This window comes from Palaemon carinicauda, chromosome 28 (genome assembly GCF_036898095.1).
Source record: "Palaemon carinicauda isolate YSFRI2023 chromosome 28, ASM3689809v2, whole genome shotgun sequence".
Classification (NCBI taxonomy): Eukaryota; Metazoa; Arthropoda; class Malacostraca; order Decapoda; family Palaemonidae; genus Palaemon; species Palaemon carinicauda.
In genome coordinates, this window is record NC_090752.1 from 19,605,089 (window position 1) to 19,622,588 (window position 17,500).

Consider the following 17,500-nt stretch of genomic DNA (forward strand, 5'->3'; position numbering starts at 1 on the left):
TTCGGAAACATTAAAAGACTACTATTCCTTTTTATGTTTCCTTTCTTTGGACCTGCTATCTATGTAAAGTAAGAGTAGTGTATCAAGATTTTTTAACCCTCCTTTCATAGACTTTGGTCTTTTCATCTACTGGAGACAAAGTTCTTCTTCACAGTCAGTGGGACTGTGCTATTGATTTACTTTGTTCCTACTTAAGAAGAAATTTATCGCTTACTCTCATTGTTCGGTACCATAGTTACCAATGCTGTAGGAAGTATGTTTATATCCATGGAGTTACAGGGTTAAAACTCTTCTGGCTACAACTGAGAATGATAATTATTTGGTACACTTCTATTAGGACGACATGGCTCGAATCCAAAATAGGTATTTTAACATAGGAAACATATATTTTCGGGCTTGAGCCATGTCGTCCTGAGGGAAATTCCTCCTTGGCAGCTTCTACTTGAGATATTTCTGCGAGTAATATACCAGAGAAATTTTACCTGTTGTGATCTCCGGAACGAATATACCAAGAGATATCGTGTATAAATCAGGGACGTGTTAATTACAAGCCATAGTTATCCGTCATTCTCTCGAAGGATAAGGTTGAGGGTGGGATACATGGGCAAGTGAGCCATTCCAACTCCCGATCTCAATGTACTACAACTAGCACGATTCCTGTTGCTCCATTCCCTTGTATCAGTTTCTGACTGGTTTTTTTTTTCTTTTTTTTAGCTCTTTTAGCGATTTTTTATCATGGATGCTTCGGCTTCACCCTCATCGACTAAGTTGAGTACCCTTCTTTTTTGTGTTGAAGAATTTTGCGTCTCCACCCCGTGTATTTTTAAATCTATATGCTTTTATTGTCCTGTGGCTGGCATGCGATAGGCACCATTTCACCATGTTACCATATCACTCAGAAATGCTTAGTTATTTAGTCATATCATTGTAGTAATATGTTATACATTATTCTCTTACAGTGTAGTATGATTATGGGTAGCCCACCTCTCTTTTTTGGTGTGTTTAGTATGTTTTTTATCTGCATTGATTTAGGCTAGCTCACTACCCTAGCAGACGGCCATGCCTGATAAATTTTAAACTATGCACCATCCCCTTTTATCACCTAACCTTTCTGGTTTGGTTAGGCTGCCTATCCTTCCATGCCGTCAAATTGTCACGGCTAGGAGCTGCAGTCTTGAATACCCCTCTGGCAGTTGGATAGTGTTATACATTATTCTCTTGCAGTGTAGTATGATTATGGGTAGCCTACCTCTCTTTTTTTTGGTGTTTTTAGTGTGTTTTTTATCTGCATTGATTTAGGCTAGCTCACTACCCTAGCCGACGGCCATGCCTGATAAATTTTAAACTATGCACCATCCCCTTTTATCACCTAACCTTTCTGGTTTGGTTAGGCTTCCTATCCTTCCATGCCGTCAGATTGTCACGGCTGGGAGCTGCAGTCTTGAATGCCCCTCTGGCAGGTGGATAGTGTTTTCAGTTTTCCTAGGGTGAGTGTTTTCACTTTCTACTTAGCCTATATGTGTGGCGAGTTGCACAGGTCTCTGGAACTTATTCTCTGTGTCTGCTTATGTTTACCCTTTGGAACGCTTTACCCCTGTTTTAATGGTGACAGGTAGACCCCTTTGTTTTGCCTTAACTATTCTTAGGCTTCCCTCTTAGTCTTTGGTAGGCTATGCCTGGTTGAGAGGACTTCTCCTCTGTGCCCTATCACAGCAGACCCCTTAGAATACTATTTCTGTTCTAATATCGCAGTAGGGCCTTCCTGTCATGCCGCCTCACCAATTTCTGAGTCTCCCATCAACGCCACTTTTACCCTTACCCTTGTGCCTGTTAGTGTGTCGACTTGCTGTGGAACATTGTTCCCTTCTCAGTCTAGACCCATGGCTGCTGATGTTTGCTTCGTCTCCATCATTGGACAGGATACCTTGGCCCTAGTTAGGCGAGATTTTCTCCTTCCCTGGACAAAATATCCCTGTTGCCTTAGAGACCACCCTTGTGCATTTCTTGGGCTCAAGCGATGTCGTCCTGATGGAAGGTTCCTATTGGTAGCTTTCTAAGGGATATTTGGCTACAGTGATATTCCCAGAGATTTGACCTTTAGGTCTCCAAAATTCTAACTCCTGGCGCGAATATCCTCAAAATTTCTTTTAAGGATATCGTATAAAATCAGGGGACGTAAATCTTGACACGACACATAGCAATCTTCATCCCGAATAGCGTTTTTGAAATAGGTTTGTTTTTGGTATAAGGTGTTTCAGACGTCTCAACGAAGGAGTAATACTGTTGTCATTTTGTGTTATTTAGAATAGTAAGATATATTGGATTTATTCTATACACTACGACTATCAATAAAGTATATTTTTTCTGCTAGGTGCATATGAATTTTGACCAGGGTAATTTTTAAAATTCTTTTAAAAAATAGATTGCTATTTAGTTTGCCTGGAAGATAAATCTCTTATCGGATAGTTGTAGAGAATTTCCTTCTTGGGTATAGTAGCATTTCTTTTCCTTACTTTAAATGAAGATCTCACTTGCATGAACATTGATCTTTACCTACATAGACCCTTTTGTAATGCTAAATTTTGCAAAGAAAAACAGGTGTACATCACACATGCACTTCAGCTCTAGTGGTGAGATTTCTTGAGGGAAGAAGACATCTTATATATTGATGGTAATTACCACTAACCCACATTACTTTTAATGTGGGACTGAGCAATGAATTTCGGCTAAAGGTTATCAAAATAAATATAATTTCAAACATCTATTTTAATACTTATGAGAAAAATACTTTTAGTGGAATTTTCGTGTAAGTTATGCTAACGACTATGAAGAATTAGTTTGTTTATCTGTTTGGAGACGGGGAAATCAAGTCATGTTCTAAAAACTTATCTACTCCTCAATGGTGTGGCTACCACGTCGGTTTGGTAAGGACAGTTTTTTTTTATTGTGGAGAAATTTTTCACTTCTTTGAAGGATGTAAATAAATTATTTTATTTAGAAAATTAGATTGTTCAAGGCTTTTTATTTCTGTTTACCACCAACTACCTGATTGTGTTATTTATATTGTATGAAGTTTCATTTGGTTCTATGGTCCATTGTTTGTTTTTTGTAATCATTAGAAAGGATTTCATCAAGGACTGGACTGCGTACATATTCATTGCTTATTAATATTGCCTCTATCAATCTGAGAACTTTATTGCTTATGTGGTGATGAACAATACAGTAATAATCTTTTTATGTGCAGTATTACGATAAAGTAGATGAATGAATTAAAGTACTATTGCCAGTATGTAACTCTCACTTAAGTTCTTTTACAGGTTACAACTATCAAGATCTTCTTTCACCTGAAAAGTTGATACTCCTGACAAATTTATCTGGATGCTTGTCTCATAGGCGAACTGTCCATTGTTATGATATGTGCTTTCATAATAAATATAGAACCATAGATGGCACGTGCAATAATCTGCGGAACCCATTATGGGGATCATCCTTAACTGGGTTCAGGCGTATTCTTCCTCCCATTTATGAAAATGGGTTCAACACACCTATTGGTCAGTGGCTTCTATATTCATATCAGTTTGAAGTGTATATAAGATCTAAAGACAGATCCAGTGAAAAGAATCATTCAACTATTTGATGATGCTTTGCCAGTAAAGTAGCTTTTATAACTTAAAATTGATAAAAGTTAAAAAGAATGACCAGCAACTTATTAAGGCAAGTTAAAGTAGACTATGCAATATTGTACGTTTTTTGAAACAATAATGGACCACAGCATTATATTAGTGCATATCAACATGTCATAATTGTATATCATATCTTCTTAATTAGGATGGTCCAAAACTAAACGCTATCATGGATTTTTCAAGCCAAGTGCAAGATTAGTATCCACTCGCATCATCAGCACTGAAGAGGTTTCCCCTGATCATCACTGTACACATATGCTTATGCAATGGGGTCAGTTCTTGGATCATGACATTGATCATGCTCTTCCATCGATATCTACAGAGAGTTTTGATGATGGAATTAGTTGCCAGAGGTATGATTTATTGTTTTTAGTATTTTAATTTCATAATACTGTGTGACTCATATGAAAAATAATGATTCTTTAATTTAATATCCAAATTTCTTTCATTTTGTATTTGTTTACAAGGTTTTTTTCAGTCTTTTATTATACTGTATACTCATTTCTAAACCCTTTGAGAGTTGGGCATCCTGATTTGATTTAGATTTATGAATTTGGGACAGAAGGCCCTGCACTGTCCCCTGGGAGGCTATTTAGTGATTTATTTTTACTGAAAGAACTCAGTTGGATAGGAAGATGCGAAAAAGAAGAACAAAGTAGAGTAGAAGGCAAAAAAATGAGTGCAGCTAGGTGCTAATTGAGATGACTGGATGGCACTAACTCCTAACAGGGAATCCTGACTTTGTGGTTTGGTTAAGTTACCTAATAATAATAATGATGATTTCCTTTGATGACATTAATGTGAACTAACGTGAATTTATTATCAATTTTTTTTTTTTTTTTTAGTTTCCACACATTTCGAAAATAACAATGTCAGTTTTTTGTTTGCTACATCCTTTGTAATAATGTCTGAGAACTAGCAAATGGAATTCTTAAAACAGTCTATATTTTTGGTTTAGAAGTAAGTCTTTGAATGATTATACCATGGACCTGGCTAAGGTCATGTGGGATTTTTTTTTATCCTTGGATTAAGTATTGTTCTCCTATCTTGCTAGTCGTTCCATACATCATGAGTCATATATGTGCTTCAGGTACTACTTGTAAATCTATTTTTGAAGAAGTTTCAGGTCATGTGGTACTCTTTTATCCGTGTGTTGAGTATTGCTCTCCTATCTTGCTACTCTTTCCATACATCATGTGCACAAGCACTTACTTCAAACCATTTAATTAAGCTTTGTCATAAATTTCCTGCCCTCTGCTGGTTTTGTGGTCATTATTTTGGGTAATGAATTTGGAATTTTTTTTGTATGTCCCATTGTAATTCATTGGCTTTGGTGGGCCTGTTATACTTAGCTGTTAGTATATTGATTTAGTCATTCATACCGTTCACATGTAGTATTAAGCTCTTTGAATGCCCTATTTTCTCTTGAATTATCTAACCTGCTTCTTTGGTAGAGAATGATTTTGACATTGCTCGGGATGTACATCCATTAGGCAGCCTTGTATATTATGATTTCATCACCATAGACACTGTTAGCATGCAAGGCTAATTGTTTGGATCCCATAGAAGTACTGTATGTAAGCTAAATTATGGTAGAATTTTACATGTAACAGAGTACCATTATGTATCAGAATTACATGTGGAAGAAATCAAAGAATTTATAAAATTCATATAATTTCCTTGTTATTTTCACCAGATTTAAAGTATTGTGAACCAACATTTCTAATTCCATATATGTGAAGGTTTATGATAGCATTTTATATGAAAATCAGAAGTACCTGAATATAATTCAGTATGAGATATTTTAAATTTAATTTTGAAATTATTTTATGCTATCAGAGCAGTTCATTTTGAAATATTAGGATTACATACTCTTCCTGAGACTGTGGCACAATTTGTTGTATTTAGATGTCCACGTTTACTACCTTAGACACTCTCAAGGCTGTATTCTAATATTAAAGAAGTATTATATAGGGTACAAGATAAACAATTGAAAGCTCATCTATTTATCTTAATCATTAGACCTTGAATTCATGACTGAATTTTAGAGCTTTTTTTGTGGGGGGGGGGGAGGGGGAGAGTCTGTTAGGCTTAGTGAAGCCTGCAGTTAGTATATCAATTTGCTTATACCATTCGCATCTACAGTGTTGAGCTATGTATCTTCCCTGTTTTCTTTTTAATTATCCAACTTGCTTCTTTGATATAGTCTGATTTTGACACCACCCTTGAAGAAAGTCCATTAGGCTGCCTTGTACATGATGACCTGTACATTATAACCTCACCACCATAGAGAATGCTTTGGATCCTATAAAAATATCTTAGCTAAATGCATTATAGAAGGCTGAAATGAAACCCAAAATTGCTAGTCTTTTTTAATCTGAGACAACAATATATCGATGTTATCCCTTAGAAGAGGCTACTCTATCTTATTTTTCTGTCTCTTGTTTTTTAAATGGCTTGTGGGCATGCTTAACATGAGAGTCATGGATCCCTGGTAGTTTATAAAGAGGTTGTCTTTGTCTTATATTTTTTTTATCTTCCTCACATGTATTCCTTTTTAAAACCATCCTTACCGTCCCCCCCTTCAGTTGAAGTGGCTATCCCCCTTGCATGGTGTGTCGGCTTCGCCATGTTGACCAATTTTATCCGACATTTTATCACTACTTTATGGGTTATATCAGTTACTCTTTATATATTTCTTGACATATTTTTGTGTTATCATTTTTCTTTAGTTAGCTTTTAAGTATGATAAATCTCTTTTATTACTTTTAATTCTTATCCTGTGTGGAGACATTGAGTGAATTCTGGGAACAGTACATCCCAGACATAGCCAGTGTCATCTCCTGTATTGCAATATTCGTGATCCGCATGATAACATTTGAGACCTTACAGTTGTGTCCAGACAGTATGACATTTCTTCATGTTCATAAACTTTGGTTCTTTGAGTGAGACAATCATCTGAGCTTATTTTGATCCAAGTTTTAAGAAACCAATAATTTTGAAATAGGATGCCATTCCTAGGGCTAGTGTATATTAGGACTGAGTACCCTGCTTCACTTAAGTCCCACTACGAATGTGAATGCCATGAGATTCAAGTAATAAAAGTTGGTAACAGTCATAACAACTTATAATTTACGTTCAATCTACAGAATCCAGACATGGTTTGATTATCTCATCATGGTAGAAGATGACAGAAAGGCATCTCTTGTTTTGTTGTTGATTGCAATGCTCACTATAGGGAGTGATTAAATTCTGTTTCTCCTACCAATCGCCATGGTGTAATAATTTTAAACTTTGCCTCTACCTGTGAGCAAATTACAAGTGAAGCTACTCACAAGTCAGGTAACTCCTTGGTCCTAGTATACACTGATTCCCCTGGCAATGTAGCAAGTAGGGTTGGTTCTCCAGTTGGAACATTTGATCATGCCTAAATTACATTAGCCGTGAAGACTGAGCAGCCTGTCCCTTATTTGTCACATTCATGAAAGATTTATATAAAATCTCAAACATACTGGAAAGGCATTGTGAGTGATATTTCAAACTTGAATTGGTCACAATTGTAGAAAAGTTTTGAGCCCTTTTTTTTAATGAAAATATGGTCAACATAATTGATAGGCATATCCCTTCTCGTATGCTAAAGTACCAAGTGAAAGACAATCCCTGGTTCAATCATGACTGCAAACCTGCTTATTTAGAGAAGAAGGAGGCCTATTCCTCCTAGGGCTAGTGTATATTAGGACTGAGTACCCTGCTCCATTTAAGTCCTACTATGAATGTGAATGCAATGAGATTCAAGTAATAAAAGATGGTAACAGGTATAAACACCTCCTAGTATACACTGATTCCCCCAGCAATGTAACAAGTAGGGTTGGTTCTCCAGTTGGGACATTTGATCATGCCTAAATTACATTAGTCATGAAGACTGAGCAGCCTGTCCCTTATTTGTCACATTCATGAAAGATTTATATAAAATCTCAAACATACTGGAAAGGCATTGTGAGTGATATTTCAAACTTGAATTGGTTACAATTGGAGAAAAGTATTGAGACCATTGTTTTTTTTAATGAAAATATGGTTAACATAATTGATAGGCATATCCCTTCTCGTATGCTAAAGTGCCAAGTGAAAGACAATCCCTGGTCCAATCATGATTGCAAACCTGCTTATTTAGAGAAGTAGGAGGCCTATTCCTCCTAGGGCTAGTGTATATTAGGACTGAGTACCCTGCTTCATTTAAGTCCTACTACGAATGTGAATGTCATGAGATTCAAGTCATATCAACCTCTGATTTACGTTCAATCTACATAATCCAGATATGGATGATGGTAGGTTCGATTATCTCATCATGGTAGAAGATGGCAGAAAGGCATCTCTTGTTTTGTTGTTGATTGCAATACTCACTATAGGGAGTGGTTAAATTCTGTTTCTCCTACCAATCACCATGGTGTAAGACTTTTAAACTTTGCCTCTACCTGTGAGCAAATTATAAGTGAAGCTACTCACAAGTCTGGTAACTGCTTGGTCCTAGTATACACTGATTCCCCTGGCAATGTAACAAGTAGGATTGGTTCTCCAGTTGGGACATTTGATCATGCCTAAATTACATTAGTCGTGAGGACTGAGCAGCCTGTCCCTTATTTGTCACATTCATGAAAGATTTATATAAAATCTCAAGCATACTGGAAAGGCATGGTGAGTGATATTTCAAACTTGCATTGGTCACAATTGTAGAAAATTATTGAGCCTGTTGATTTTTTTATGAAAATCTGGTCAACATAATTGATAGGCATATCCATTCTCGTATGCTAAAGTACCAAGTGAAAGACAATCCCTGGTTCAATCATGATTGTAAACCTGCTTATTTAGAGAAGAATGAGGCCTATTCCTCCTAGGGCTAGTGTATATTAGGACTGAGTACCCTGATTCACTTAAGTCGTACTACGAATGTGAATGCCATGAGATTCAAGTAATAAAAGCTGGTAACAGTCATAACAACTTCTAATTTACGTTCAATCTAAAGAATCCAGACATGGATGATGCTAGGTTCGATTATCTCATCATGGTAGAAGATGGCAGAATGACATCTCTTGTTTTGTTGTTGATTGCAATGCTCACTATAGGGAGTGGTTAATTCTGTTTCTCCTACCGATCACCATGGTGTAAGACTTTTAAACTTTGCCTCTACCTGTGAGCAAATTATAAGTGAAGCTACTCACAAGTCTGGTAACTGCTTGGTCCTAGTATACACTGATTCCCCTGGCAATGTAACAAATAGGATTTGTTCTCCAGTTGGGACATTTGATCATGCCTAAATTACATTAGTCGTGAGGACTGAGCAGCCTGTCCCTTATTTCTCACATTCATGAAAGATTTATATAAAATCTCAAGCATACTGGAAAGGCATGGTGAGTGATATTTCAAATTTGAATTGGTCACAATTATAGAAAATTATTGAGCCTGTTGATTTTTTTATGAAAATCTGGTCAACATAATTGATAGGCATATCCTTTCTCGTATGCTAAAGTACCAAGTGAAAGACAATCCCTGGTTCAATCATGATTGTAAACCTGCTTATTTAGAGAAGAATGAGGCCTATTCCTCCTAGGGCTAGTGTATATTAGGACTGAGTACCCTGCTTCACTTAAGTCCTACTACGAATGTAAATGCCATGAGATTCAAGTAATAAAAGCTGGTAACAGTCATAACAACTTCTATTTTACGTTCAACCTGAAGAATCCAGACATGGATGATGCTAGGTTCGATTATCTCATCATGGTAGAAGATGGCAGAAAGGCATCTCTTGTTTTGTTGTTGATTGCAATGCTTACTATATGGAGTGGTTAAATTCTGTTTCTCCTACCGATCACCATGGTGTAAGACCTTTAAACTTTACTTACTTACTTTGATGGCTGCTTTTACAGTCCCATATAGCAGGGGAACCCCACTCTCTACACGACCTCCACTGTCGTTTCACCTTGTTCGTTCACAGTATTTATCTTTTCAAGTCACATATTGTTCATTTACTGTTGAATCGTCACTGTCAAGAGACTCATGAAATAAGAAAGTCTTCAGTTTCCTCTTGAAAGCCTTAATGTCTGCAGTCATTCAAATGTTTCGTGGGAGCTTATTATATAGACTCGGGGCCGCATATTTAAAGGCTCTGGAGCCAAAGTGGACATAAATCTAGGTGCCAAGAGTTTGAAGCCATCTGTAAATATTTACGTGTCGACACGATTTGTTGGCTGCGCAACATGTAGCAATTGTCTTAAGTATTTTGGACGACCGGTTCTGATAACTTGGTGGGTTATTGTACAGATTTTAAATTAAATTCTCACTTTAATCGGCAGCCAGTGTAAATCAATTAGTATAGGGGTGATCTTTTTTCTAAGTAGGATACCTTTTATCAGTCTTGCTCCTCTGTTTATTATGTTTTGTAATTTCTTAAGTTGGACTTTTGGTAAATTGTAGTAGATAGAGTTGCAGTAGTCAATCCTGGTAATAACACAGTTTATCATAAGTTTCTTAACAGAATTTTCTTCCAGGTACTTTTTTATAAAAGCAATATTTCTTAGATGATAACCAGCACTTTTTATTACATTATTTATTTGTGCATTTAGAGACAGGTTACAGTCAAGAAATACACCTAGATCTCGAACTTTACTAGATATCGGCACCGAGTCATTATTTATGTTCATTTGAATATCACTTAAGTTTCTCACGCTTTTTCTCTTGCCCACCACCTTGAACTCAGTTTTGTTCTGATTTAATTTTAGTTGTTTAAATGTCATCATTTCTCCAACACTATCAAGGATTCAGTTTAGAGTTTCAGTAGTGTCATGTATTTCATTTATGGAGAAGTAAAATTGTGTGTCGTCTGCAAATAGTTTAAACTTCACGCCATGCCTTTGTAGCATTTTCGATAGACCAATAGTATAGATGTAGAATAAGATTTGGACAAGTACACTCCCCTGGGGTACCCCTCTGTTTAAGGGTTCATATGATGAATAAGAGTTTCCAATTTGTGCATAGTAATTTCTACCAACCAAGTAGTCTTTTATGTATTCAAAAGCTTGATCTTCAACGCCGATGGACCGTAGATCATTTAGTAGCAGTTCATGCACAACTGTATCAAAAGCAATACTGAGATCGAGCAATATTAAAATACCACATTTATTTTCATCCCTCATTTTTAGCATATCATTTACAACAGAGCAGATGGCTGTCTCTGTAGAGTATAGTTTTCTGTAAGCAGATTGGTTGTCAGACAAAGCTTCTATTACTTCTAAGTGGCTGATCACATATTCAAGCACTTTGAGACAAAGGATAGATTTGAAATAGGTCTATATGAGCTTAATTCCTGGTAGTCCAGTGCATTTTTCAGAACTGGTGTGACTATATCCATTTTCTCAGATTTAGGAAACTAACATTCACCAATGCTTGCATTTGCTATTCTCATTATTATTTCGGCTAGACTAGAAAAGTCTCTCTCTCCAATTACTTCAGATATTGGCATAGGATCAATCGCGCAGTTTGTTTTCTTTGCTCTCTTGATAATTCTGGTGATGTCATCTTGTGTTATGTTGTTAAATCGTATTAATTTTGTCTGTGTGCCTGGTGTATCATTAATCTGATGATGAGTATTTTCAATTTTGTTTTTAAAGAATACTAGAAAATTATTTGCTAGTTCTTGGTCTCTGTATCCATCAGGTAACTTCTTTTCTTTTACATTTCCCATTATACCATTCAGGAGACGATATAACTTATTTATGTCTGTTGCTGCTTCGAGGATCTTTCTCTTATAGTATTCACTTTTTTTCTTCTTAGTAGGGAGTTATACTGACACGCAGCAGTTTTGTATTCTACCCAAGTACTTGCAGTTTTTAACGTATTCCACTTTCTTTCTCTACGTCTTTTTTCCCTCTTTTTTAACAAAGTCTCTCTATCAAACCAAGGAGATTGGTCTTTTACGGTTATAGTGTTTTTCATCGGTGGGCACATGGTATCATATTCACTTTTACTCACTTTATTTTAAGTGGTCATAAGACAGTTAGCACACTTACTCCTAATAGACGTTGGTTATCATGATCACAGAGAATGTTGATAGCATCATTAATTTCTTTGTAACTTCTTCAATAAATACGGTAGGAGAAAAATTGGATTTATGTCTAAAGCTTATTTTCTTTACTAAGGCATGTTTCATGTAGAGGTAGACAAAACATAATAAGTTTGTGTACCAGGGAGGCAGTATATTTCTCTTCGACTTTTATATCAGATACAATATTATTCCTGTCATCACTTATAATTAAGTCTAGCGTATGACCAGTTAAAGTAGTTGTGCAGTCGACGTTATTCAATAGTCGATATGATTCTAGTAACTCACTAAATGCCAAAGTGTCAGGATTAGATGCATCATCCATCTAAAAATTGAAGTCTCCACAGATAGCTAATTCGTTTTTTTCCATGATAATCATCTCAATGAGAGCACCGAAGTCTTCAAAAAAGATACTAGAGTTTGTTCTAGGAGGTTTATATATTGTTACAAAGGATATTCTTCTATTTTTTGGCGTAAATTTTATTCCTATATATTCAAAGCTTTTTACACTATTTCTTTTCAACGTTTTGAGATTTGAGTAACTTTTAAGAATAAAGAGTCTGGCACCTCCACCAGACCTACCTTCTCTCGGTATGTGAAAGAAGGCATGTGTGGGTGGCGTCATTTCAGTGATCTTTGCCTTGTCATAGTTATTTAGCCGTACTTCAGATAATGCCAGTATATCTAAATATTTCTTGTTTATCAGTTCTCAAATGTGTATTACCTACAGATTGTATATTTACATAGCCTCAGTTTATGACATCCCTGGTAACCATGATTAGTATTTTCCGCTAGTCTTTTCAATTCCAAATCAAAAGCATTCCAGTCTCTAGAATTTACTGTATGATCATTGGGTCTGTTTAACTTTGTGCAGTTTATACACTTTGACACTTCCGAATTACACTCTCTGGTGGAGTGTCTCCCTGAACATTTCTCGCAGACTTTATCTTCATTCTTAGACTTGCAATCTTTTTCAAAATGTCCATACCTCTGACAGCAGTAGCAGGTGATCATGTGGTACCTATCACGTATGTTATAGATACCCCATCGTAACGAAACTTTGTCTCCATTATCATGAATAGCCCTCTGAACTTCAGGATCACATTTCAACACATGGCATTTTTCTTCAGAACTACACTTATCTTCTATATTTTGGATATGGTCCAGGCAGCAATTTCTTTGAATCAAAGTATTTACTACATTATCTTCATCATTGTATACATTGCATATCATTATTTTGGGTTTTAGTTTTCCGATTTTTCTTGTTTCAGTGTCAGCCACCAATGTCTGAATTTTGTTTGCCGCCTCTTCTCTGATCATATTGTTTGCAAAGTTTACAACAACATTTCCATTTGTAGTTGATCTGGTGTTAATTATAGGAATGTCTTTAAGTGCTTGTACAACCTCACATTTTCTTTCAGTAATTTTAGTTGTTGTATTTCTTGATTTAATTATCAACAGATTTTCTTCCTTAACTTTGTCAGCAAATGTCGGTTTTTCCAGTTTTGGGTCTATCAATGTTTGAAGTGCTGCTTTAATTGATTCCATATTCATGGCAAGAATGTTGACTTTCTCAGTGAGGTCGGTGATCTGGGTGAAATTTACTACATCTGCGCCAAGGTCTGCAAGTTTGTTTTCCAAGTCATCTATTTTCGCATCTTGTTCGTTCAGGGCCAGATTACTCATGTTAGCATCTTCCTTTAATTTTGATATTACTATATTGTTTTATCTGGCATCACGTACGCAGTGAGGGCATAACCAATCTAGGTTATTCCAGTCAATATCACTGATGGTTGTCACTATGTGGACACATCTCTTATGGTAGAGTCTTTTGCATTCACATGCTATCCCTTTTTTCCGATCTCCATCTGTTTCATTACATTTGAAGCAGATATAATTAGAACCAGACATGGTGTACTGTTTCTTATCACTTATGTTTCTCCATAAGACTAACTAATATCTTGTCAATTATATTCTAAGCGAGAAACACAAAGCTAAAACTTTGCCTCTACCTGTGAGCAAATTATAAGTGAAGCTACTCACAAGTCTGGTAACTGCTTGGTCCTAGTATACACTGATTCCCCGGCAATGTAATAAGTAGGGTTGGTTCTCCAGTTGGGACATTTGATCATACCTAAATTACATTAGTCGTGAAGACTGAGCAGCCTGCCCCTTATTTGTCACATTCATGAAAGATTTTTATAAAATCTCAAGCATACTGGAAAGGCATTGTGAGTGATATTTCAAACTTGAATTGGTCACAATTGTAGAAAAGTATTGAGACTTTTTTTTTTTTAATGAGAATCTGGTCAACATAATTGATAGGCATATCCATTCTTGTATGCTAAAGTGCCAAGTGAAAGACAATCCCTGGTTCAATCATGATTGTAAACCTGCTTATTTAGAGGAGAAGGACACCTATCATATTTGGAAGTGTAACTGTTCAGATTTGACTTGGAATAACTATACCCATCTAAGAGCTTTTGCTCAGAATGTTTATGTTTCCTCTTAAAAGGAATACGACAAAACCATAATAGAAACCATTTCTGGTGCAAGCAAGGAACATAAGTGTTATACTACTTTTAAATCTGCACTTTTTGGTGTAAACATAACAGTTCCGCCTTTACTTAAACCAGATGGCTCTATCACTCACTGTCCAAACAAAAAGGCAACCCTTTTGGCTGATGTGTTTGACAGTAAGGAAAGGCATGAGTAACTTGATTTTCATCATTCCTGTTTTCCTGAGGCTAGACTAACTAGTTTATCTTTTCTGTCTCGTGAAATTAAAGCTCTGTTGATGGACTTTGATGCTTATGGAGGTGTAGACCCAAGTGGTACTTTTCCTTTGTTCTTTATAAAGACTAGATTCCTTACCTCCAAAGTTGTCTGTTTTTTTTTTTTTTTTTTTTTTTTTTTTGTCTGCTAGCAAGAAGAGGCTCCTCTTTCACTTTTTGGAGAATTAGTAATGTTACTCCATTATGTAAATGTGTTTGTTGTATCCCAAGTCCAGCAGAATACTGCCCAATTTCCACAACTCCCATATTATCTAAAGTTTTTGAACGTCTTTTAGCAAACTGTCTAAATAAGTTTGATAGAGGTAATAATTTTTTTCCTAGTTTGCAATTTGGTTTTCGTAAAGGCCTTGGGCCATGTGATGTCCTTCTTACAATATTCAATGCTTTACACATATCCATTGATTGTGGTCAGGAATTTCATATAATTGGACTTAAATTAAGTGCTGCCGTTGACCATTTTAGTCATGTTGCCCTTGTTTTCAGACTCAAGCAGTCGGGAGTGGGTGGGTCGTTTCTTAGCAATCATTATTGAATTTTTAAGTAATAGATTACAGAGTTGTTGTTGATGGACACCATAATTAGTATGGGAATGTGATATCTGGTGTTCCTCAGAGTAGTGTTCTTGGCCCATTACTTTTCATACTATATACACATATGTGGTTTGGCTTAGAAAACAAGCTCGTTGCATATGCAGATGATGCTACTCACATGGCATCAATTTCATCTCCTCAATATCGATGTGTGGTTGCTGAATCCCTAAAAAGAGAACTTGCTAAGATTAGTGCATGGTGCAAATTATGGGGCATGAAGGTGAACTCTAACAAAACTCAAAGTATGATTGTAAGTAGGTCGAGGACTCTGGCTCCTCTACATCTGGATCGCAGCATTGATATTTTTCAACTCTGACTGACATTTACAATTTTAGGTGTGATTCTTGATAGCATATTTACTTTTGAGAAACACCTTCGGTCAGGCTCTTCTTCAATTGTACATAAAATATTGGCTTATTGTGAAAGTCTTTTCAGTGGTCAATGTATTCTGAAGAATATTTTTAACTCATTCATTCTGCCTTGCTTCCAGTATTGTTCTCCTGCTGGGTCTTCAGCTGCTAAATCTCAACTTAATTTGTTGGACAGGAACTTACACTCTATTAGATTTCTTAATCGATCTAGATATTAATCTCTGGCACTCGTTCAGTTCGTTCATTATGCTTGTTGCACAAGTTTTTTTTTTTTTTTATATAATTCTGACCATCCTTTGCATTCAAATCTTCCCAGAAGATTCCATCCCTTTCGTAATACTACTATCTATTTCAGACCAGATGTGCCATTGTCTATTGGGAATGTCTTTAAGGCTATTAGAGGGACAGTTGTGACATTCTAATACAATGGTTACAACACTCCTTCATAATATCTAGTGTAATAGGAGTTATTCAAACTTATATACAGTACTTTAGAAGTTTACTCATATGATTTTACAATATAGTTAGTGAGAACCAATACTCCCTTGATCAGGTCCCTCGTTCACCCAACAACAACTCCCCCACATCGCCTTCGCACAATCATCCACCTACCAGTCTATCTTCTCCCACGCCCTCCTACAACCCACCCAATTCTCTCTCTCTCTCTTCATACATTATACATTATCATAATGGCACTTTCTAATAGTAGAATAATTATGCCCATTGCCCAATCTATCTCATCACAACTTTATATGAACAATCAAACAATAGATGCAGAAAAACGACCATACATGTATTATACTTAAAATTTAAGATCCTATATATAATTTCCCATGACAAACTTTCGGTAACACAGTAGAATGAGGTTGACCGTCATAGTGGAGCTCTTCAAAGATATTCCCGATAAACAATGGCACATCAGGTCTGGAATAGATAGTAGGTATGCAGTTAATTCTAATAGTCATGCATTCTTCATTATACGGCTCAATACTAAACAGTATTCTAGAAGTTTTAATCTATCTGTGACCAAGTTTTGGAATGGCCTTTTTAGGTTGAATAAGCTGACATAAGTCTTTTTTTGTAGTTTATATGTGGAAGATTTATTTTAATGTTGTTACTGTTCTTAAAATATTTAATTTTAATTGTTCATTACTTCTCTTGTAGTTTATTTTTTTCCTTAATTTTTCTCCTGACTGGGCTATTCTCATTGTTAGAGCCCTTTGGCTTATATCATCCTGATTTTACAACCAGGGTTGTATCTTAGCTAATAATAATTGTAATAATGATAACAACAACAACAATAATAATAATAATAATAATAATAATAATAATAATAATAATAATAATAATGATAATAATAACAAGCTTCTAAACTTACTTTACCCAACTTATTGGGATATTTCTCAGCAATAAGGGTACATAATGTTTGAAAAGGAGACAATTCCTCACTTTCAGGGTAGCCTCCTTTGTCTTGCTGTATCGTATGATGAACTGAAGGGAAATCATCCGATTTCCTGGTGTGTTAATGACTGGAGCGAATGTGGGGATAGTGCTCATGCACGTGGAGGACTCATTTGTTAGTGTAAAAATAAGAGACAATTTCTATATAAATCTGTTCAATAGATACATATAAAAATATATAACCAATTACATGTATCAGTCAAATGAGGTTGTAACAGCACCTACTTTTACATTTTTGAAATTACTTTTGATGAGATAATAGAACACGTTGCTAAACGAAATATGATGCAAACAATTAAGTTTAATTGAAACTTTTGTTCACCCCAACATTGTTAATGGAATCTTATGTTATTTCAAGCCATCTACCTAAGTAATATGATATAATTCGGGAATGCTTACTTAAGCGAATGGAGCGAAATAAGGATCCAGATTACACACTCAGTCTATTGCCTCAAATCTAGTTGTCATATAGATTGACTAAGATTGGGGGATAGAAAAGTTTAGCAGC

At 35.8% G+C, this 17,500-nt stretch overlaps 1 protein-coding gene across 2 annotated transcripts in view; it reads left to right on the forward strand.

Annotated features, from left to right (window-relative positions):
• The window catches only part of Pxn (Peroxidasin), a 425,335-nt gene that overhangs the window by 217,638 nt on the left and 190,197 nt on the right, over positions 1-17,500 (forward strand). For both annotated transcript variants that reach the window (XM_068351797.1, XM_068351798.1), the window contains exons 17-18: positions 3,318-3,551; positions 3,829-4,036. In XM_068351797.1, coding sequence (XP_068207898.1) covers positions 3,318-3,551; positions 3,829-4,036 — 442 coding nt within the window. The remainder of the gene's footprint in view (positions 1-3,317; positions 3,552-3,828; positions 4,037-17,500) is intronic.